General features: G+C 41.1%; 1 protein-coding gene across 17 annotated transcripts in view; it reads right to left on the minus strand.

Annotated features, from left to right (window-relative positions):
* PHF14 (PHD finger protein 14) overlaps positions 1-22,067 on the minus strand; it is a 209,759-nt gene that overhangs the window by 40,355 nt on the left and 147,337 nt on the right. For 7 of the 17 annotated variants that reach the window (XM_053259907.1, XM_053259903.1, XM_053259904.1 and 4 more), the window contains 2 exons: positions 16,267-16,380; positions 1,571-1,617 (listed from right to left, as the gene is read on the minus strand). The exons of 4 other annotated variants lie outside the window; for them this stretch is intronic. In XM_053259907.1, the coding sequence (XP_053115882.1) occupies positions 1,571-1,617; positions 16,267-16,380 (161 nt within the window). Of the gene's footprint in view, positions 1-1,570; positions 1,618-9,411; positions 9,485-15,409; positions 15,524-16,266; positions 16,381-17,180; positions 17,236-22,067 lie in introns of those variants that run through there. 6 more of the 17 variants (XM_053259913.1, XM_053259910.1, XM_053259914.1 and 3 more) reach the window with 4 other exon arrangements.

The following is a 22,067-nucleotide window of genomic DNA, read 5'->3' on the forward strand; positions in this document are numbered from 1 at the left end:
TTAAACTGTGTTTGTATTTAAATGTGTGGTGTGATTGTAAGCTTTAATTGTTAGAAAGTAGCATTATTATTCCACTAAGCTCCACTTTGTGGAACAAAGTCAATACATGAATCTTAGGGCCTATTAAAATAATAATGGTTGTGACATGGCACAGCCCTCTAATATTGCTGGACCACCTGAGGTCTCAAATGGAAGGTTTGCTGGTTTGAAAGTGACTTCATCTCAGAAATGCACCCTTGTGTAAAGTTTTCACATGCAAAAGTGGCTGCATTTTCTTTAAAGTGTACACTTTACATGTGGGGTGCAACATTTATATTGGATGCTTTAGAAGAAATGAATGCCCTCTTAAAACCTCAGGTAGTACAGTTATGAGTGGGTTACATCAGAAAACTATAAGTTGGCTCCCAATTATTGCCCCCGCCAGCATGAGCAGTATTTCTTATAGAAAAAGTAACCAACCAACTGAATTCACTACTGCTTATAGATTAAAAAGTGTACTTTGTGTTCAAAGAAAGAATTAGATACATCCATGGGAATATGTCCACCAACAGAGCTTTCTCATAAGGTATGGAATACACCCTTCATTCATACAATGATCTTAAATTCCTACTGTTGGAAGAGTGAGCAAATAAAATATCTGCCAACTCTATGCCAGCCTCTGGCAAATGGGAAAGCACACCAAGTTAGCTTACAAATGATCACAGTCTAGGGCGATAGTGATGATGACAGTTCCCCATAAGATAAAGAAGGTGGATCTGCTGAGAGTGGATCTGCATCCTCCTGGTGCATTTCTTTATTACAGTGTACATATGTGTGTAGTTTGTCTGAAATGCCACTCTATATGTAACTCAAATCGCATACAGAGTGACAGTTTTCATGAGCTGCTCCCCATGTGATAAAGGAAAGAACTGAGAGGGTATCAGGATGGGCACATTCGGGTGTATCCCCTTTCTTATTTGTATGGGTCAGTTCTGGAGGGGAAGTATTGTCTGAACCGCCTGTAGTGGCAGTTTTTGCTTTAACATAAGCAGTCAAATCTTAGGACTAAAATTCCTAAGAACGACACAATTGTAGCTACTGAAAACAAATATCCTACTCCTACCTACCTTCAAGAAAAAGCCGCAATGTATGAATGGAGGTTCAAATAAGTGCAACTATTTTTTGCTCAGTAAGGAAGGGTATCTCTACTTGGGTGCCGTTCATATATTGCCTTAAAACATATTTATTCAAAGTTAAACAGGCACTGACACAACCCTCTTTTAGCCTGAGGAATAAAAATGTGTGCTGAAAACATAAGCTACTGATTACGCTCTATTAAACAAGTTTCATTGCCTTATCATAGTAATTAATTTTTCTGCATCACATTAATAATATTCTTATCATTACTGAATTGCTAATGCAATTTGAAAACAGAAACTACCACATGATTCATTATATTATTCTTGTCACCAGAGCCATAGAACTCAATTTTCTAAGACTATGGTAGGATTGGGGTCAATGCATTTGGATCACTGCTGGTTACTTGCATAGAATACTGTACCTTGCAGGTACACAACATTTGTAAACTGACCTGCATGAATATTCTGCAGTACCTGAATATTCTACTAGCAGCAGGACCTTTGGAAAGAAAAGAAGTGTCCTATAAGAAATGTACAGGATTAAAAAACTTAGGAATTTACATTTTTATCTATGCAAAACTATAAAATGTCATTTATTTCTAAAAACAGCTACTCTTATGATAATTGATGTAAAGAAATTGGACCTATAGAAAGTACATGGCATTTTTTGATTATCAAAATACTAATTTCTCAGAAGCAAGTGATCTAAAATACCTTATCATATTTTAAAAACTAATTAAGATATTACCACCTTCCTAGGCAAACAAATCATAACCAGCCCAAGAATGTTAATTGCACTGGTAAATTTCACTAGGAGCAGGAAAGATGCTTTTGATGGCAAATTAAGGCTGAGAGGGAGCCTAGACAGACAGCTTTAATTTTATTAAACAAACCATTAATATCTCTAAAATATACAGGAATGATGAAGAAGGTGGAAGTTCATGAAACTTAAAGGCCATCCCAGTTCCTGCAGAAAACGTGCTGCAGTCTTATTATAATGAGTGACTAGCACAGCCCATAATGCTATGAATTAATAATCAATCCACACCATGAATGTAGCAACCAAGTCTGGTAGTTAGCATCTAGCTCTTGGGTGTGTTTGATGTAGCTCTTTGGACCCCAGTCATTGAAATATAAGAATTCCAGAATTAAATCAGGATGGAGAATTAACAGATTACTCCATCCCAGTCTCTGGAAACATATTCTCAAGATAAAATAATGATGATGCTATGGCAATTTATGAGGCTACCTTGAAAAATAAGGGTTCACTAAGGTTCAGAAGCAGTATTATTATTATTTTATTATTTATTTAATTTCTATACCGCCCTTCCAAAATTGGCTCAGGGCGGTTTACAGATAAAACAAAAACAGTTAAAATCAACCAACATTTTAAAATTATAAAATACCATAAAACAACAGTTAAACAACAAACAGTTTAAAAACCCTGAAAAACAGGTACATTAAAACCCTTTACAACAATTAAAAAACCCTGGAAGGCCAGGCCAAACAGATAGGTCTTAAGGGCTCTCCTAAAAGCCGATAAAGAGTTCAAATTACAGATATCTGCAGGGAGTGCATTCCACAGTCCAGGAGCGGCTATAGAGAAGGCCCGTCTCTGAGTCGCCAGCAGACGTACCAGTGGTAACTGGAGATGGACCTCCTCAGATGACCTTAACATGCGGTGGGGATCATACAGAAGCGTATGCAGCTGAATAACAGATGCTGGGAAGAAGCAGCAGATGAGCTTCCTAAAGGCTTCAGGGTGGATTTTGTAGGAACCAAGATGCTGGACTGGTTAACTGTGGTTTAATCCAGCAGTCTCTCTTAACCTTTGGTGCTTAATTGCTGTTTGGGCCCATCAATTTGGGGTCAGGAGACATAAGCCCCGCATAACAATGTCCTACCCAGAACTGCAGGATAAAGGAAATGGGAACTGTCAACATGAGCAAGAGACCTACCCCACTTTCATTAATGAATAGCCTATCATAGTTTTTATGTTAGTATTTTATATATTTTAAATCAGATTTGTTGTCATATTTTTAGCTTTTAACTGTCATTTTAATATGTTTTTTAACTTTTGTAAACCGCCTTGGGATTGTTTTTAATGAAAGGTGGTATATAAATTTAACAATAAACAAAAAATAAATAAAATAAATATCATCCTTCAGACATCCATGAATCGGAGGCAGGGCTCTCCGGTCTGATGCCCTAATTTCTAGTTAAGACTTGAATACCAAGTTTGAATATCCGGACAATACACAAAATTCAAGCCAAGATCTAGGCAAGTTTGTGTCCTACATAGTTGCAGTCAGAAGGATCATACATTTCCAATGTGTGATTAAGAAAACAAGTTGTATTTCATTTTATTCTGCAAATCCAAATTCTAAATGGATTTCGTGTATGTTTTAACAGAGCGACCTGAAATCCCACTACAAATCCACTGTAACTTTCATCTGTCCTTTCTTTTAAAGCAACACTCACATTCCTTGCTACTGCACACATATACGGCAATGGCAGGGTTAAACTTGTCACAGACATTTTAATACTGAAGATTTCCTTTAATTTATGGCAGATATATTTTCAAGGAGGAAAATGCTGATGCTATCTTGGTTATAAGCTTGCCACTGAAATGATTTAGATAGTTTTTTTTCTTTCTACCCAGTATCAGAATAAGACCATTCTTTGCAAGCAATGAATTATAACTGACACTTCAAACCTATTTTGTCTGTATCTTCTACTTCAGAAAAATGAGAAAACATAAATATTTATTCTATATATATGGAAGAGACATAAGACTCTGATAAAAATGATTCATTACAGGAAGATGAATAATTGTTACCTATGCCATTGGTAGATCAGCAAAAGGGCAGGAAACATTTGCCAATTTTTAATTAGAGGGTACCAAGAGCAACACAATGGCAATAATTTTCTAATCCTCAAATAGTAAATATTTTAGCCCATTGAAACTCAGCTCAAGAAAGCAGGGTATAAAGTTATATCATGCAAATGTTAAACTAGAAACCAAGGAGGCAACACTTTACGGAGAGGAAGCATACGAAAATACAAGGACCAGTGGCTGGACACTAGCTTTTAGCACAGTTATTTACTATTAAATTATCGAAGGTGTAAAAGTTCTGGAATACTGTTCCTGGAATGGTTATTTATTTTATTTATTTTATTAAATTTGGCTCTGGGAGGTTTACAACATAGAACAGATTAAAAGAAAAATTAAATCATTAAAACAATTTAAAGCCATAATTCTATTTAAAAAGCTTGAGTGAATAAATGCATCTTTAGAATTTTTTTTAAGTTGTCAGAGGTGGGGAGGCTCTTATTTCAGCAGGGAGTGCATTCCAAAGTCTTGGGGTGGCAACAGAGAAGGCCCGTCCCTGAGTAGCCACCAGACAAACTTGCAGCAACTACAGATGGACCTCTCCGGATGATCTCAAAGTTATGGCAAGAAAGAACCTCACCAAGTTCATGATGGCCTTTTCTACCCCACATTTTAGTTTGGGATCCCCACATTTCTTTAGGAGTCAGTAACTGCCAAACTAGAGATCCCCACATTCCTAGATTTCGGATAGCACAGAGTTGCACTCTCGTTCGCACTTCATCCCCTCCAACTTCCCTTCATAGGCTTCAAAAGATGTATTTTGCTATGACTGATCACATTACTCCAACAGGCAGGATAAATTTAAGAGAGAGAGAGAGAGAGGAGGGTGGGAAGGATTGGGAATTTTCCTTTCACTGTCTCCACAACTGGTTCAAATCAATGCCCACAAATTAGATCTCTTGCACCTCAAATATTCATGCATCCACCATCTTGGATTGGGGTGGATGACATCATTACAAACCATACCACTGAGCTGTCCCTGTGTGTCACTCACTGCAACTGTACCTAATTTGGTTCAAATCAGTCAGTCCTCAACTTAGTGCACTTGCGCCTCAAATGTTCACACATCCACCTTGGCTCAGGGTGGATGACATCATCACAAACGACACCACTGGGTTGTTTGGACTACTATGTGTCCATACAGCTGAAGCAAATTTGGTTCAAATCTGTTAGACTGTCCACAAGTTAGTGCACTTGTACCTCAAATGTTTACGGGTCTACCACCTTGAATTGGGTTGGATAACATCATCACAATCTATGCCATTGAGGTGTCCCTATGTGTCCCTACAGCTGTAGCAAATTTGGTTCAAATTGGTTAAGCAGTTCACAAGTTCGCCCACTTGCGCCTCAAAAGTTTAGGCGTCTGCCATCTTGGATCGGTGTGAATGACATCATCACAAACTACACCGCTGAGGTGTTCCTGTGTGTCACCCACTGCAAGTGTACCTAATTTGGTTTAAATTGGTTAGACAGTCCACAGATTAGCCTGATTGTGCCTCAGATGTTCATGTGGCCGACATCTTGAATTGGAGTGGATGACATTATCACACACCATGCCATTACGGCATCCTTATGTGTCCCTACAGCTGTAGCAAATTTGGTTCAAATTGGTTAGGTAGTTCACAAGTTAGCCCACTTGCGTCTCAAAAGTTTACGCGTCCGCCATCATGGACTGGGGCGGATGACATAATCACAAACTACACCATTGAGGTGTCTCTACAACTGTGCCTGATTTGATTCATATTGGTCCAGGCAGGGCTGTCCTTAGAGCTGGGGCGTATCTAGGATGGGGCAGGCAGGGCACGTGCCCTGGGCGCCACTTGAAGGGGGACGCCATTTTTAAAAAATTAAAAAATGGCCACAGAAAACAAAATGGCCACCGCACATGTTCAAATGGCCTCTGTGAGGCCCTAGGCCATGCCAGGCCTCGCAGAGGCCATTTGAGCATGTGTGGTGGCCATTTTGTTTTCAGCGGCCATTTTTTTAAAAAAGAATTATTTTAAAAAATGGCCACTGCACATGCTAAAATGGTCCTGGCAAGGCCCTAGAGGCCAGCGGGGGAAGGGGGAACCTTTGCAGACCCCCCTATGGCCTTTAGGAAGCCCCCTGAAGAGGCTACAGGTAATTTTTTTTTAAAAAAAAATTAATATACGTCACTGTACACATATTCAGATTGGCACTATGTACAGAGAATCAGGGCTTGTGAATACTGAGCTGAAGCTTTTGAGCTAGGATTCTATTCATTTGCTCTTACTTTGCTTCTTGTGATAAGTGAGTTAAATGTGATGTCTTAATAATATGGCTATTAATGGTGAATTTGTATTTGAATCAGTGTGAAAACCTTAGTATTAAGGACCACTGGGAGTTTGCTGCTATCTTTCTCTCATTTTAACTGTCTTTCCGAAATACTAGAATATATTCCAAGCTGTGACACAGTTTACTCTGCATATCCTTTAATTATTTTCAGAGTAACTGGGAAAAGTCAAATTCTCCATTTATTTTTAAAACTTATGTAATAATGATGCTACAATGCACAGTAGAGAATTAGACAGGCACTTCTGTTTAATCTCCCAAGTACACCTCCACATAGTATTTGGATATTTATTTAGCATACTGAAATTTGTAGTTTTCCAGCATTTTCTGGTCTGGCTATGTCCACTGCTAAATAGTTTTTGAAATATTAAAAGATTAATGAGCTTGCCTTGTATTTTTCAGCTGATATTATGGTAAAGTTATCTGAAAGATGGGTGTCAGATGTTTGGACAGGGGGACAATTTCAGTGCTTGCCCTAGGCGCTATTTTCCCAAGATACACCTCTGCCTTAGAGAGCCCTGGTGGGGTGTGGGGCCTCGGACAAATCTGTCAGTGGAGGCCCCCTTCCACTTAATTTTAATGGGGGTTAAATGAGCAGGGCCCGGTGTAGTCTCCCTGTTTGCCATGCCCTAAGGACAGCCCTGGGTCCAGGCATTGCAGAGTTGATGGTGGGGGGTGGGACATACACGGACGGACACACACACAGAATGCAGAGTGATCTCATAAGCCTATTGGAAAGTAGGCTAAAAACACATATTTATGAACACCACTCATGCATATTAAGGATTACCTTTCCTGGCAAAATGTATAAGTAGGGGTCTATTCCACAGTTTGTGGAGCTACAAGCTCAACTCTTCTACCAAAGGCTGGTAGAATGTAACGGAGAGTGGCACACTAATATCTAAGATGCTCCTCCAAGGACTGTGCTGACCACTCAAATAGCCTCCGCACATGTGTGGTGGCTAGCTGCATGCTGGGGTCAGGGCAATGTCCCCATGGAGTGTTGGGTGAGCCACCACCAGTGCCCAAGGTGGCAAACAGTGCCATTTTTAAAAAAAGAATCTCATGCTATCCTTGCTGCCATGCTGGAGCCAGCTTCACCGTCAGACTACAAGGATAAAACAATGTTGCACCACCTATGGCTCTAAGGTAAAAAACAGTCTGTGCCCCAGACCCAAATTCTTTGGGGGCATAGAAATGCCCCTACTGAAAATACCCCCTTCTCCTCCTCCTCCCCTATTTAATTATTAATTTTATTAGTAGTATTGTTTATTACATTTATATCCCGCTCTTCCTCTAGGGAGCCCAGAGCGACGTACATAGTTATAGTTACCCTCACAATAACCCTGTGCGGTAGGTTAGGCTGAGAGATACATGACTGGCTCAAAGTCACCCAGTGAGTCCCATGGCTGAATGGGGATTTGAACTCAGGTCTCCCCAGTCCTAGTCCAACACTCTAACCACTACAACACACTGGCTCTAAACTATTTTTTAAATGGGTTTCAATTATACGTCACTTTTAGACCCAATCTTAACGGAGCAGCAGAGTTTTAAAGTACTAAAAGCAAACATATTTGAAATTTGCGCCAAGTTCTTGAGAGTACACCTTCAAGAACAGAAATGGAATAGGGATTTAACTTTGAATTTAGGCTCATAATGCAAGTTCTTCAGTTTGCAAACATGCCTATATTACTGACTACTATGCAAATTTACCATAAAACAAAACTGTTGCTTACTATAACTAAAATCCCATGTTTAGCAGTGTGACTGGGTGTGTCTAAATTTTTCTGGGGAAAATATATATTAGGCAAAGTATCCACACACAGTTCAGAAATTAACCAAGCAAGTACTGCCTTAGTAAATGAAGGTAACAAAGCTGAAATGAACATGTGCAATGCAACAGAAAAACCAACGTCATGGCTCACAAGACCATTCTAAAATGCATTTTTGGCATCATTTATATGAGAGTAAAAGAGTATCTAATTGACACTAACATGTGAAATTGCATAAAGGAAGTAGACAGTCAATATATCAACATGCTACCCCAAATTGAATATTCTGAAACCAATTTCGAGCACAATCCTACGGATTTCCCTTGGAAGTAAATCGCATTGTGTTCAGTGACGTACTTAAGTGAGCAGCCTTAAAGCGGGCAATTTTTCAATATCTGCAAGTCATTACTAGTCACATGGAAAACTTAGATTGAAAGATAGTGACTTGCTCACAGGCAATGGGTTAAAATGGGTCCTTGCTTACCAGTTACCTTGCCAAATAAACAACCTAGCTGAGGTATGTGATAGGGCAAGGAATTCTCCCTAAGAAATGGAATCAAGGTAACTAGCTGGCCTGGCGCAGAGCATCTCTGTGTTAGTTCGCCCTGCCCCCCCGACTCCTTGCACCCCAGCCACCCCGCCATCTGGGATGGCAGTGGAGGCAGTGAAACCTCCTTCCTGCCCGCCCTGCCCCCATGGGCCAATTTGGCCCCCGCCCCACCTCCCCCTGCCTTAAGCCGCCCCATGGCAGTGGAGAAGACAGGCGATGATGGGACACTGGCAGCAGAGATGGCAGCCAAAGCTCCTTCCGTGGGCCCACCTGCTGCCCAAATGACAGGTCGGGCCATTTACGGCCCATTTCAGGGCTCTCTCAGAGAGCCCCAAAATGTGGACCCACGGAAAGAGTTTTCGCCGCTGTCTCTGCTGCCAGCGCCGCACCCTGTCCTCACTGTCTCTGCCATCATTCCAGCCTTGGTCTAAAGTTGTACGTGAAAGCCCCGCCCCCACATTTTAATTGGTCATGGCTGCAGTGAGGCAGGGCTTGCCATGTATGACCTTAGCAAATCATTCATAGATAGATAGATAGATAGATAGATAGATAGATAGATAGATAGATAGATAGTGCTGTGAATGTAACCTGGATTCCCCTCCACACACACATTACTCAGAAATTGCTTGCATGCTGTAGTTGCTCTATTCACAGGCATTGCAATCTTCTGGAGCAAATGCGAAGTTGTCAGCATCAGAAGCATCTCACTGCCTTTGCTGTTTGAGGTGAGGCACCTGCCTCCTGATTGGTGTGCGTTATGCTCACCTGCCATCTCTGGCTTTGCCTCGCTGCTCCCTTTCTTGGTGCCACTGTTGCTCCAGTTTGGCTGCTCACCTGTCTGTCACACATAAAGAGAGATCTTGGCTTGTTCTTAACCAGAATTGGAAGCAGAATTCTTCCAATTCTCATGCAGGCAGGTGAGAGGGAACATGCACTTCTGGGGCTTAAGGACACTGTGCATTGCCAGGATTTTGGGGATGGAGAGAGTCAGTTAGTATCATGATCTTTGATCCATATCAAAACATCTAAAACAAATGTAAAGTTCAAACATAGCCATATTGATAACGTATCTGTACAGTGAATCTAAACATACGTGAGCAGAGCATGTCGAACTTTTATTGCAGAACAGATTTTTGCAACTCTGTGTGTGATAGACAGCTTTGCATCTGTCAACAAATATTTGACATAGAATTCGTCTTAGCATCCTGGCAGGTTATGTAAAACAGGGTCAATTAACCTTCACCTAAAACCTATATAAAAGAAGGGATGGGGAGACAGTCTTGCAGTATCCAGTATGATTTGTCCCCTTTGCTAAGCAGGGTTAATACTGGTTTGCATTTGGATGGGTAATTATATGTGATCACTGCCAGCTGATGGGTACATGTGAGCACTGTCTGCTGTAAGATATTCCCTTTAGGGGTTGAGGCCGTAGAAGGTCCCAAGTTCAATCCCTGGCATTTCAGCTAGGGCAGGGAAAGAATCATGCCTAAAACCTTGGAGTGATGCTGCCAGTCAGTGCAGATAATACTGAGGTAGATGGACAAATGGTCTGACTCAGTGTAAGGCAGCTTCATATGTTCCTACGGTTTCATCCTGGCTCCACATTACATCCCAATTGACCCACTGCCTAATCTTGGATCTTGACAAACTATTAGCCAGAAATAATACTCTAAAAATTCTTAGCTTTTCACATTCTTAATTGCCTGTATTCTAGTTTTTATACAATAGTTGGCACTACCTACATAGAATATGTTATAACATTCTATAAAATATTATTTCTAACCAATGAATGCCTATTTCTATTTGCCTTTAATTTCTTCTCAATACTAAGTTCATCAGAGTGTGACAATTAATTAACTTAATTAAGCTAACAATTATGCTCTTTCATAGGTCAATATGTAGAGCTACTCAGATTAATAGCACAGCTTGTAAAGTTAATCTTCTTGTAAAATGCAAATAACACTAAGTCATGTATTAGATACCTTCTTGAGTAATAGAAGAAATGGGACCAAGTGTACTTTAAAGAAAAGCAGAGACTGTGAAAAGGTTAAATAAAGACAAATGCCCTGGAAGTGTGAAAATGTTTTAACTGAACTAATTCATATTTAAACTAGCTCTTCTAATTCAGCTACCTCAGCTTAAACACACATAATGCATTTGCTTCCAAGGCAATATTGTTTTACTTGTTGTCTCATAAATTTTGCCATTAAGAAGATTGTTATGAAACGATTTTGAGGGTTTTTTTTAATCGTCTTGAAAAAAGAGCACAACAGCATAATAAATGGGGAAGAGTTAAATTGAATTTTTAGAGAAAAGATACATCACTAACCTTTCAAAAAAGCAAAAATTAAAAAACAAAACAAAACCTCACACCAGGCAACCCACAATACATATCTCATTGCTTGCAAGTGGAGAGTTGAGATGAGACTTGAACATAGGAAGCTGCCATATACTGAGTCAGACCTTTGGTCCATCTCACTCAGGATTGTCTACACAGTCTGGCAGAGGCTTCTCCAAGGTTGCAGGCAGGAAACTCTCTCAGCCCTATCTTGGAGAAGCCAGGGAGGGAACTTGGAACCTTCTGCTCTTCCCAGAGTGGCTCCATCCCCTGAGGGGAATATCTTCCAGTGCTCACACTTTTAGTCTCCCATTCATATGCAGTCAGGGCAAACCCTGCTTAGCTTAGGGGACAAGTCATGCTTGCTACCACAAGACCAGCTCTCCTCTCCACAAGAAGAGAAATCAGAGGGTCAGAAAGCATTCTGCTAAGATTGTGCCACCATGGTTCATCCGAAGTCCCACCCTTACTGCACCAGCACACCAAGAAAAGAAGCCACAGTCTTGGCAGAAAATGCGTTGGCGAGTGGAAGAAAACAAATGTTAAATGAATGTCATTATGTATCAGTTTTACTATTCATGTTTATGTACTGTCATTAAATAAATTTTAAAAAAATGATTTAGAACAACAACAAATGTTAAATGACCAAATGCAGAAAGTAATTATACATTAAAAAATCCAACTCTTATTTATTCATAAAACAAATGATATTTCTGTTCAGGTTATTTCCTTAGTGATTAATTTAGGCTACTAGTTATTTCTGTAGAGTTTATACTTTAACTCTTATCTACCATGCAGCTTAGAATTTATTTTTGATTGTTTTCCTTCTCTTCTGATCACATATTCCCCTTTTTGTTCCTGTACCCCATTATCCTTAATAAAGAGCCAAGGGCAGAAGAGAAAAGAAGAAAAAGTCTTGACAAACATTGATTCAATTAAGGATCAAATGTGGCATGTAGTAAAAAAACAAAATGTAACATTAGCTGCCATTTGTGGACATACATATGAAATATTTGTTCACATTTGCCATAATGTAATAAAGGCTCCAGTCCTCTTTCAAAGGCTAACATAATTAATTTAATATTTCACAAAAATTTATTGATGTCTGTTAATTCTTCTAATGCTTCAGTCCCGTTAGGTGCACCTCAACCTGTTGATTTCAGTGGGCTGACATGCACTTAGCTTTGCATAAGATTATGCCGTAAGCTGCTTTCAGAGTACAAGTTAATACTAGTTGACTTGGAAAGATGCCACATCATCACCCATAAAAACGGGCAATGGAATATTGCTGTGAATTACTTAAGAGAAGAATCTGTAGTCCCAACAAGCAATGAATGCAAACAATTCTAGTATTTGGTTGCCTGTGGAAAGCCATACCAAACAACACACCAGCATTCTAATGTACAAAAATTTTCTATTTCACATAGCAGTTAAAGAAACATAGCTTTTTGCATGTTAGCTAAAGATTATGCATCAACATCTAGTATTAAAGAAAATGGCAAAATAAAAGGAATATTTGTACTTTACTTAAAATAACAACCTTCTATTGCTTATGAAATCTGATTTCCCCCTCTTCACTTCTGGAGCGCTGAGTCCACGAAGCAAATGTCTGTATACCATTATCAGTGGTTCTCAATGCAGGGACCGCCAGATGTTGCTGAACTACAACTGCCGGCATCACCAGCCACAATTGATTGGGGCTTTGGATGCTGGGAGCTGCAGTTCAGGAACTTCTGGCAGACCCCATATTAAGAACCACTGATTTAGATGCAGCCATGGAACGAGGCTGGCGGCGGCCTGTGTTCAGCCACCGCCATGGGCCCTGGCCCCACCCCCGCATCTGACATCAGATGCAGGGGCCTGGCTAGCCGCACCCCCAAGTCTGATGTCAGGTGCGGGGGCGTGGTCTCCCTCCCAAACGGAGCCATGCGGCCCCGTTTGGAAGGCAGATCGGCCCGTGCTGTGTTGGGCAGTGTGGGCCGGAGCGACATTCCCTGCATTTAAAGGCAGGGAGAGCCTTTCCAGCCACGCTGCCAGCGCAGCATGGGCTGCTCTCCCTCCCAAACTGGGCCGCACGGCTCTGTTTGGGAAGGAGATATTATTATTATTATTATTATTATTATTATTATTATTATTATTATTATTAATTCAATTTCTATACCGCCCTTCCAACAATGGCTCAGGGTGGTTTACACAGAGCAATAATAAAGAATTAAGATAAGATGGCTCCCTGTCCCCAAAGGGCTCACAATCTAAAAAGAAACATAAGATAGACACCAGCAACAGTCACTGGGGGTACTGTGCTGGGGGTGGATAGGGCCAGTTACTCTCCCCCGCTCAATAAAGAGAATCACCACATTAAAAGGTACCTCTTTGTCAAGTTAGCAGGGGCAATAGATAGGCTCCGCTGCGTTGGCAGCGAGGCCAGGAGCAGCTCTCCCTGCCTTTAAAGGCAGGGAGAGTCGCTCTAGCCTGTGCTGCCAATGCAGCGTGGGCCAATTTTGTTCCCAGATGGGGCCGTGTGGCCCCGTTTGGGTGAAATAACGCCTCCCATGTCTGATGTCAGATGCCGGGGGCCTGTTGGAAGCCGCAAGGCACAACCCCTGATTGGCGGCAGCCCGGGTTCTTTGAACCTGTTTGCCCAGTGGTGGCTCCGCCCCTGTTTAGATGATTCTGCATAGCAATGGTTTGGGTCCAAAGAACAGTGGTTGTCACCCCGACTAAGGAAGCATGCATGTAAGGAGACTCTGCAGGGAGGCACCGGGAGCTCCTGTGCTACTCCCTCAATCCTGCTGTGCCACAAGACTAAAAAACAAGCCGCAGCACAGATCTTCTGACTGCTTTTAGTGGCTAAGCTAAACAACAGTGTAAGTCCAAAGACACATATATGTCCCTTTCCTAACCTTTTCCCTTCTTTTTGTAGCCCCAACCTTTTTGTTAATGGGATAAGTTAGTGTAAGTAAAAGTGGAGCTATTGTCACTGTGAGGGATAGAGTAAATGTGATCTGTTTTGGGATACATAATTGATGTTTAATTGTAGTGCTAATATGAAAATTGATAAACTTTGCAACCAGAAAAAATGATTCTGCCTTGAGAAATAACCAGCTGTTATGTAGTCTTAGACTATTTTCAAATGTGGGTTGTAACACTTATCCCTCAATTTCTCCTGTCTATAACGTTAAAGAAAAGGAAACACACTGTAGTGTGTTTACTAAGCAACAGGAAAGAAGGACTGCCAACCGTGATACGGACATTTTGTAAGCCTCCCAGAAGGTGGAGTGGAGAATCTGAATAGGAAATGTTTTAGTCACTGTCTTGGGCAGAAACAAGGAAATGTAAGAAAGTCAAATCACAAGGCCAAGGAATGACAGACAGCAACTGCTAGTTCCACTGTTACAAACTCTCCACACAAGGAACGCAAGGCACTGTGACATTAGAATGCTTTCCCTTGGGGAAAGACAGACCAGCAGAGAGCAGTTAACAGTATACCAGTGGCTTAAAGTTGTGTTTAAAGGGAACAGCCTTCAGGAGAAGCACTGTAGCTAAGTGGAAGAGCATCTGCTTTGCATGCAGAAGGTCCCAGGTTCAAACCGTGACATCTCCAGGTTGGTTGGTTGGTTGTGCCATTGAGTCGGTGTCAGCTCCTGGCGACCACAGTGCCATGTGGTTTTCTTGGTAGAATACAGGAGGGGTTTAACATTGCCATTTCCCACACAGTATGAGATGATGCCTTTCAGCACCTTCCTATATCACTGCTGCCCGATATAGGTGTTTCCCAAGTACGGCTGGGAAATACCTGTCAGAAATCCTGGAGAGCTGCTTCTTGTCCGTGTATATGGACCAATGGTGCAACTCAGCCCCCACAGAACTCTAACAGCAGCAGAAAGAGATCAAGAATGGAGTGAAAAGGTCAGTTACCAAGGTCAACTATGCCCAGAGGTATAGAGGAAGCTTCTTTAGGGGAGGTGAGAATGCTTGCACACACTGGTCCTTGCCCAGGAAGCAGGAACCAAGCTTTGAGTGAGTCAGTGGACAACAAAAATATCTACGGTTTTCAGAATTATTTGGTAATCCAAATGCTGATTTCCAACAGGGACACAGCCAGTTAATCCACCCCAGTCTATAAACACACAACCCCGCCCCACAAATACAAATTATAAAAAAACCTTTGTATTCCATACACATTGTTGACAAACTACAGATAGTTTCCATGAGCATTATAATGCAGATATTAGCAGGAAAATATTGCAATGAGTCAGGAATATTTATCTCCACAATTTCTTCTACTGTGTTCTTCCACATCTTCTAACCTCCATTCTTGCTAATTCTCTTAAACGGACAACAAGCATAGTTAATTTATATTACTAGTCCTGCAATTCTATACAGATTTATCTGAGAATAAGCTTCACTCTATATAGGACTTACTTCTGAATAAGCACACACCAGATTGTGCTGCAAGGTTCTTTAACTTTGTTTCACCTCTTCTTCTAAGCATTGGCAGCCGGTGAGGATTGTTCTGGGGGCAGCAGCGAGAGGCACCTTTAAAAGTAAATTAGACGGTGCTTAACCAGAGGTACTGCTGCCCATGTAAGCCGCCTTGAGCAGCGGCGCTCTGTCTAGCATTCCGTGTGGTGGCAGCACAGCTCCAGCACTCACCTGACCTCTGCGCATGCATGGAGGCCATTTGCATGGTCAGCACGCGCAGGGGTCAGGTGAGTGCCGGAACCGTGCCGCCGCTGTGCAGGATGCCAGGTGGAGCACCACTGCTTGAAGCAGCTTGCAGGTGCGGCAGCACAGCTGATAAGCACCTTCTAATTTCCTTTTATAGGTGCCTCTTGCAGCCGCCACCCACAGCGCCGTTCTCACCAGCTGCTACTGCTTCCAAGACTTCTCCGCTTAACAATTCCTCTGCCTCTTAATTTGTTTTTGAATTCTTGCACGTAATAGCTCCAAATCTTCCAAAATTCATTGCCAGGTTTATCTTTCTTCAGAACCCTGAGATCTGTGCTGATAGATTTATTGGGTTTTGGTTATCTAATAACCCAAATTTCTATCACATGGAATTTTAAAATAGCCTTGCTAAAGGACAGTATCCAAATACTGGTAACTGGTATCTTAAGAGGAAAGGAAATTTTCTGGTAAACCTGACACAAGGTTTAGCTTCATTGCCTTCTTCAGTGGAAACAAACCGACACCAAATACAAATTTTGCGAGGGAGGCGAGAGAGAAATCTAAGAGCCCAACGATCAGTTTAGTAACAGTATAGACACAGAATGGCCTACCTCTTCTGGATGTTTCTGTGCCACCGATACCAGCTGCTCAGAGCTACTTCTTGAGGTAGAGGGTACAACATTAGTTGGGGCCTCTGAGACCATCTCAATTGACGGTTCGGAGTCCTGAGGGCAACAGAGACAGATAGACCCCTCAGTAGTGTGCTGAAGTGGTACTTCACATTAGAGCTTTAGCAAGGCAGAGTGCTCAAGGCATGAAACAAGGCAGAGTGGTCTGACCCAAGGCACTGAAACAAAGGACCTCTGTATTCGTAAACTATATCTTTTCATTTTCCTCTGTTGTCTAATTGTGAAGCCATGTTGCCTCTGTATGTCTTTTTTACATGTAAAACATGAAAGTCGCACATTCCACAAAGCAGCACTGCAAACATGAATAACATTGCTTTACAATATAAATACTAATCTAATAGGTATTTTCTTTTTGCACTTGACTCATTTGAAAAGGGGAAAAATATTTCTGCTCTTGAATCAACCAAAGACATAAGTAAGCTTGAACAAGAACTGAAAAACACAAGATTTTACTTAAAATTTCCACCTCCTCTCAAGAAAACATTAATGTTTATCTAAATAATACACTGAAATAAAAATGTCAAAATTGGGTGCATTACCAGCTAAAATTGCCACAGAAATACAATTAAACTTGACAGCAACTTAAACTTGAAAGTTTGGATAACATTCTACTTTTAGACTGCAATTTGAACTATAAAGAGAAAAGCACAGTAAGAACCTGGAAGGCGGTGGCGGGGAACCTTCAGTACTATGCAAATTTATTGCTATAAGATCCAGGACTGTAAAGGAGTTGGAAACTTCTGAGATTTACTACTCAAAAGCCTAATATAACTTCAAGTTACCATTATAATAGACTTTTAATAGCCTCCTGATACTTTCTGTATTTATTAACTGACCTGAATAACTTCATGCATAGTCTGCAATACCTGTATATTCTACTAGCAGCAGGACCTTTGGAAAGAAAAGAAGTGTCCTATAAGAAATGTACAAGACTTAAGCACTTAGGGATTTACATTTTTATCTATGCAAATGTACACGGAAACTTTTTCTTAAACACAAGCAGAACTGAAAGGCCTTTTTGCCAGAGAGCAGAAAAGTGTTTCTGTCTTGTACTTGAAGGACAATAGTTCAGTACACAGAGACTAAAAGAGTATTATAGTGTACTACGTACTGTGCCACTATTCTAATTTCTGGACCAATTTCTAGAGCAAATTCACTCCTGCTCTCTGCCCTGAAGTGTATGGATGAAACATAAAGGGTGAAGGTAATCTCTAAGGGCACTGCATGCAAAGCTCAGTTTCCCCAGAAAACAACATATGTTCATGTGCACCAATAGACTGTCTTCAGCATGCACCATTAATCTAAATGTCCTAAAATCCTATAACTTGTATGGACTTATGCACATACAACTGTTTATAGCAGGGGTTCCCAAGCTGTGGTACTCCAGATGTTGCCGAACTACAACTCCCACCATCTCCAGCTACAATATATTCTTGCTGTGGATGATGGAAGTTGTAGTTCTGCAACATCTGGAGTACCAGCGTTTGGGAACCCCTGGTTTAAAGAGTCACACCGCAGTGCAAGCAACATTCATATCCGTTGACTAGTCTGCCTCTCTCGCCTGTGCAGGTGCAGTGTTGTTCCTGAGCCCCACAGCAGGCATAGCGGGTACCATCAGAGTAGCAAGGTTGGAATGGGCCCTAGGGCAATTTAAAAAAAAATTACCTTATAATAGGAGATCTTCTCTTGCCAGTGGGTACATATAATATCCACTTGAAAGTTTGCTTATGGCTACAGTCATTGAAAAAGTGGAAACGTGCCTGATTCCATTACTATCGGGATCGGCCGTAAGTCACTAAGAGAGTATTGTAATTTCTGACCAGCGTATAGAAGGCAATATATCTGTAACCTGAACCTATCAAGTATCTTTTTAATGGACCATACTGTTCATTAAGCTACTGAATATTTTGAGGGGGGTGGAAAGGCACTGTTAAAGAACTAGAGTGTTAAGTTTTACATAGCATCTCTATTGTCTTTATGGGAATCACAGGAGACATAAAACACAAATAGAGTATATGTCTTGTTGGTAATAAAACCATATGGAATAGTATTTATCTATAGACTATGGCCTGGAAAATGTTGCTTGATAGAAATGATCCCGTTAATATAAATGACCTTTTAAAAGCTACTGAATACATACACACATGGTGGATACACCGATGGCTACTACAAGTAAGAGTTGAAACCATGTTTAGATAGGGTGGCTGACATTTCCTGCCGTGAATTGGCAGTGTCAGGGACCCGCTGGGGCTGCTGTGGAACATGAAAGGGAGGCCCAGAGGTCTTGCTCAAAACAGCAGCTGCAGAATGACTTAAAACAGCTTTCCAACGGAAGTGCAACCGCCCAGAAGCTGTTCTATGTCATTCTGCAGCCACCCTGTTCAACACTGTCAGGGCTGCCTTTCCCTAATGACAGCATTCCGTTGTGTGGATGTCAGACAGTGACTAGGAACTGAAAAGCCCTCTGTGCATATGTGCCTCTTTGCACGTGAGCCAAGAATGCCCATTTCCCCTTTTGGGAGTATCTGCTACCACCACATCATATTGCACTCTTTGGTACACCCTAACCTTGAAGAGCAACTTTTCAAGGGGCGCAATCAATGGGAAGATGCCTGGGAAAAACCCAGTTTACATGTCACCCTTTGGATCCTGGTGTGTATAACAGCCAGATTCTGGGGAACAGGAGCAGGAGAGGATCATCATTACGACAAGAAAACAGTAGAACAGGACTAGAGTTCTCTCTAATTTTTTCATCTGTGTGCAGAATGAATTTTGTTCTGGGTGGCAGTATCAAGGCAGTGTGCGCGCACATGCATTCAGAGTGGAGCCTTCCTGATTCAACCTGAGTGGGATCTAAAATAAACTGAGCAGACAAAAAATACTTGCGAGCGCATGCACGCTTGCACGTCTTAGGGGGAACACTGAACAGGACTATAGGTGGAGAATATGGACCATGCCTCTGATCAAACCCATCTAACTTGTAGATAAAAAGAAATCACTGCTGAGCTGAAAGTGGGCAGGTGCTGCATTCGGCAAAAACTAGAGAACCTTCCTTATGAAGTAAGGCTACAATACTCGGGGCTTTTTAGTTTTTTTTAAAAGATGACTGAGAGGTGACATGATAGAGGTCTATACAATTATGCATGGTGTGGAGTGAGCGGAGAGAGAGAAAATTTTCTCCCTCTCACAGAACATTAGAATTAGGGGTCATCACGTGAAATGGATTGCCAAGAAATAGGAAGTACTTTTTCACACAATGCATAATTAACCTATGTAATTCTCTGCCACAATATGTGATGACTGCCACCAGCCTGGATGGCTTTAAGAAGGGCTTAGAAAAATTCATGGATAACAAGTCTATCAATGGTGACTAGTCCACCTCTAGCCTGAGAAGCAAAATGCCTCTAAATACCAGTTGCAGGGGAGCAACAGCAGGAGCGAGGGCATGCCTTTATCTCTTGCCTGTGGGCTTCCCAGAACAGGATGGAACAGGATGCTGAACTAGATAGGTCTTGGGCCTGATCCAGCAGGGCAGTTTTTATGTTCCGTTCTCCTCCCCTGACCTCCCCTGAAAATAACCTCCCTTTCAGCAATCTTTTTGCAGAGACACTGCAAAACTTAGCAAAAATGTTTATGGATAGGAAAAAGTCCAGCATTACCAAGGCTATTAGTCTAATCTCCATTGTCTTGCTTCACTACACTAGTGATGAAGGGTGAGGATACCCAAATGATTTCTGTGCAGTACAGCAAAACAGGAAGTGTCTGTCAAGTTGCCTCAGCAATCAAGATGCATTTCCTCCTCCCACTCACTCATTGTGAGGGCAATGCCTTTGGACTTTATTTACCCGTAGTAGTATCACATCGCTAATCAAATATGACTGGCATCACCGTGTCATTATTCTTATTTGTATTTATATTACTTTTCCACCCTTCCTCCAAATACCAAAGGAAGGCATCCAAGGTATTCTCCCTCCATTTTATCCTCACAACAACCCTGTGTGCAGTAGGTTAGGCTGAGAGATGGTGACTGGCCCAGGATCACCCTGAGTTCAATGGCTGAGTGAGGATGTGAACCTGGGTTTCCCCACTTCTAGTCTGATATTCTTAATCATTATACCACACTGGCTCTTGGTTATAAGGAATGAGTGCCCCTGACTGGCTGGAATCACTCCAGGAAGATTTGGAGGGTGGGGCGGGAAATGGTACGAAAGCAACATCAGATCTTGGAAGCAAACAGGGAGCCAAAATCAAACTGAACTGGAGCACATTTATGAGCTTGAGGGTTAGTTTTGTTTGTTTGGTGCCCTTGAAAGCCCACTTTTCATTACCATTATTCAGTACAGCACCAAAAACCAAACACAAAATCCACCTAACACTCATAAGAATTTGGTCATTCTTAATGTAATGACTTCAAACATTTTGAAGTAATACTAAGCAACTGAAACAAGTAAGGCATCCTCATACACAGTAAAACACTGAGACAAACACACCTGAGTGGTCACTGATTGGGGCAGGGGGGAAGTCACACACTTGGCCCTGGTCAGATGACTGCAATATTAAACAAGCACAGTCACATGGCCAAATGAAACTTTTGTTTGACATGAAATATAAAGTATTTGATTAAAAAACCCACAATATTTGTCATAGAAGTGTGCTAATACTCAATGTAAATAACAAAGGTGTACATTAAAATTAATCTTGAATAATGTTCCTATGTAAAATTAAAATCCAAAACTAAGTAAAATATGAATTTCTGAGTAATATTAAATCACAAAGTTATCAAAGGAGAATATTTTTGCTAATTGCCGTCAGCACAGCCCACAAGAATTGCCTTGGAAGAGAGTCTTAGTAGCCAGAAGAGCCCCATCACTTCCACTTATGTTTACGATAGCTATTAAAATATATAAAAGAAAGCCTAAACATTGCACAGATTTGATGATGATGATGAGGAGGAGGAGGAGGATGGAATAATGATTCTTCAAAACATGACAATGTATAGTCACACTAAAGATCACTCATACAAATAACATACAGGTAAAGCATCTGAAACAAAATACTGGGAGGTTTCAATACTAATTTACATTCATATTTAACTTCACACCAAATACAGAGCTTTTTTTAAAAAAAAGCCACTGCTACTCAAAAAGAAAAAAAGCTCTCTCTCCAGCGTGACATATTTGAATATATTATGGTAACTCTATCAGTTTTCATACATTATCCTTTACTTTGGATTCAGATGAAAATTACGCAAGCCATAAATTAGCTTTAAACAAGCTTTGAATCAGGCTGAAGCTAGTTTTCAAATTAAAGAGCCGTCAGTATTTTACAAGGTGCTGTCATTTTATTACCCCAATCAATTCTGTGTGGCCCGAGGTGTAAGGAAAATGGATGCTGTCTTCATTTGCAAAGGGTTTATCTCCTGCACCAGGCTCTGAACTACTTGACTGCAGTAATGAATTGGGAACCAAAGTTACTAACAAAGACTTTTTAAAAACAGCAAAGCCAAAGACAGTAGTTCCTTTTTAGAGCTGCATAATGGAAACAATCCTTTCTTGAAAGAAAAGGCATGAAACCATTTCTCATAAAATGGAAGGATAATGGGAAAAGAGCTATCTCCTTCTGCTAGTTATCAGCATCGAAAAGATTTTAAAGTTCCAGTTTACTTTCTATTCTAATGCTATTGGTTACTGAAGTATTCTTGAAGGACATCGGTGAAAATCCTA

The sequence above is a fragment of the Hemicordylus capensis genome, chromosome 6, assembly GCF_027244095.1.
Source record: "Hemicordylus capensis ecotype Gifberg chromosome 6, rHemCap1.1.pri, whole genome shotgun sequence".
NCBI classification, from domain to species: domain Eukaryota; kingdom Metazoa; phylum Chordata; class Lepidosauria; order Squamata; family Cordylidae; genus Hemicordylus; species Hemicordylus capensis.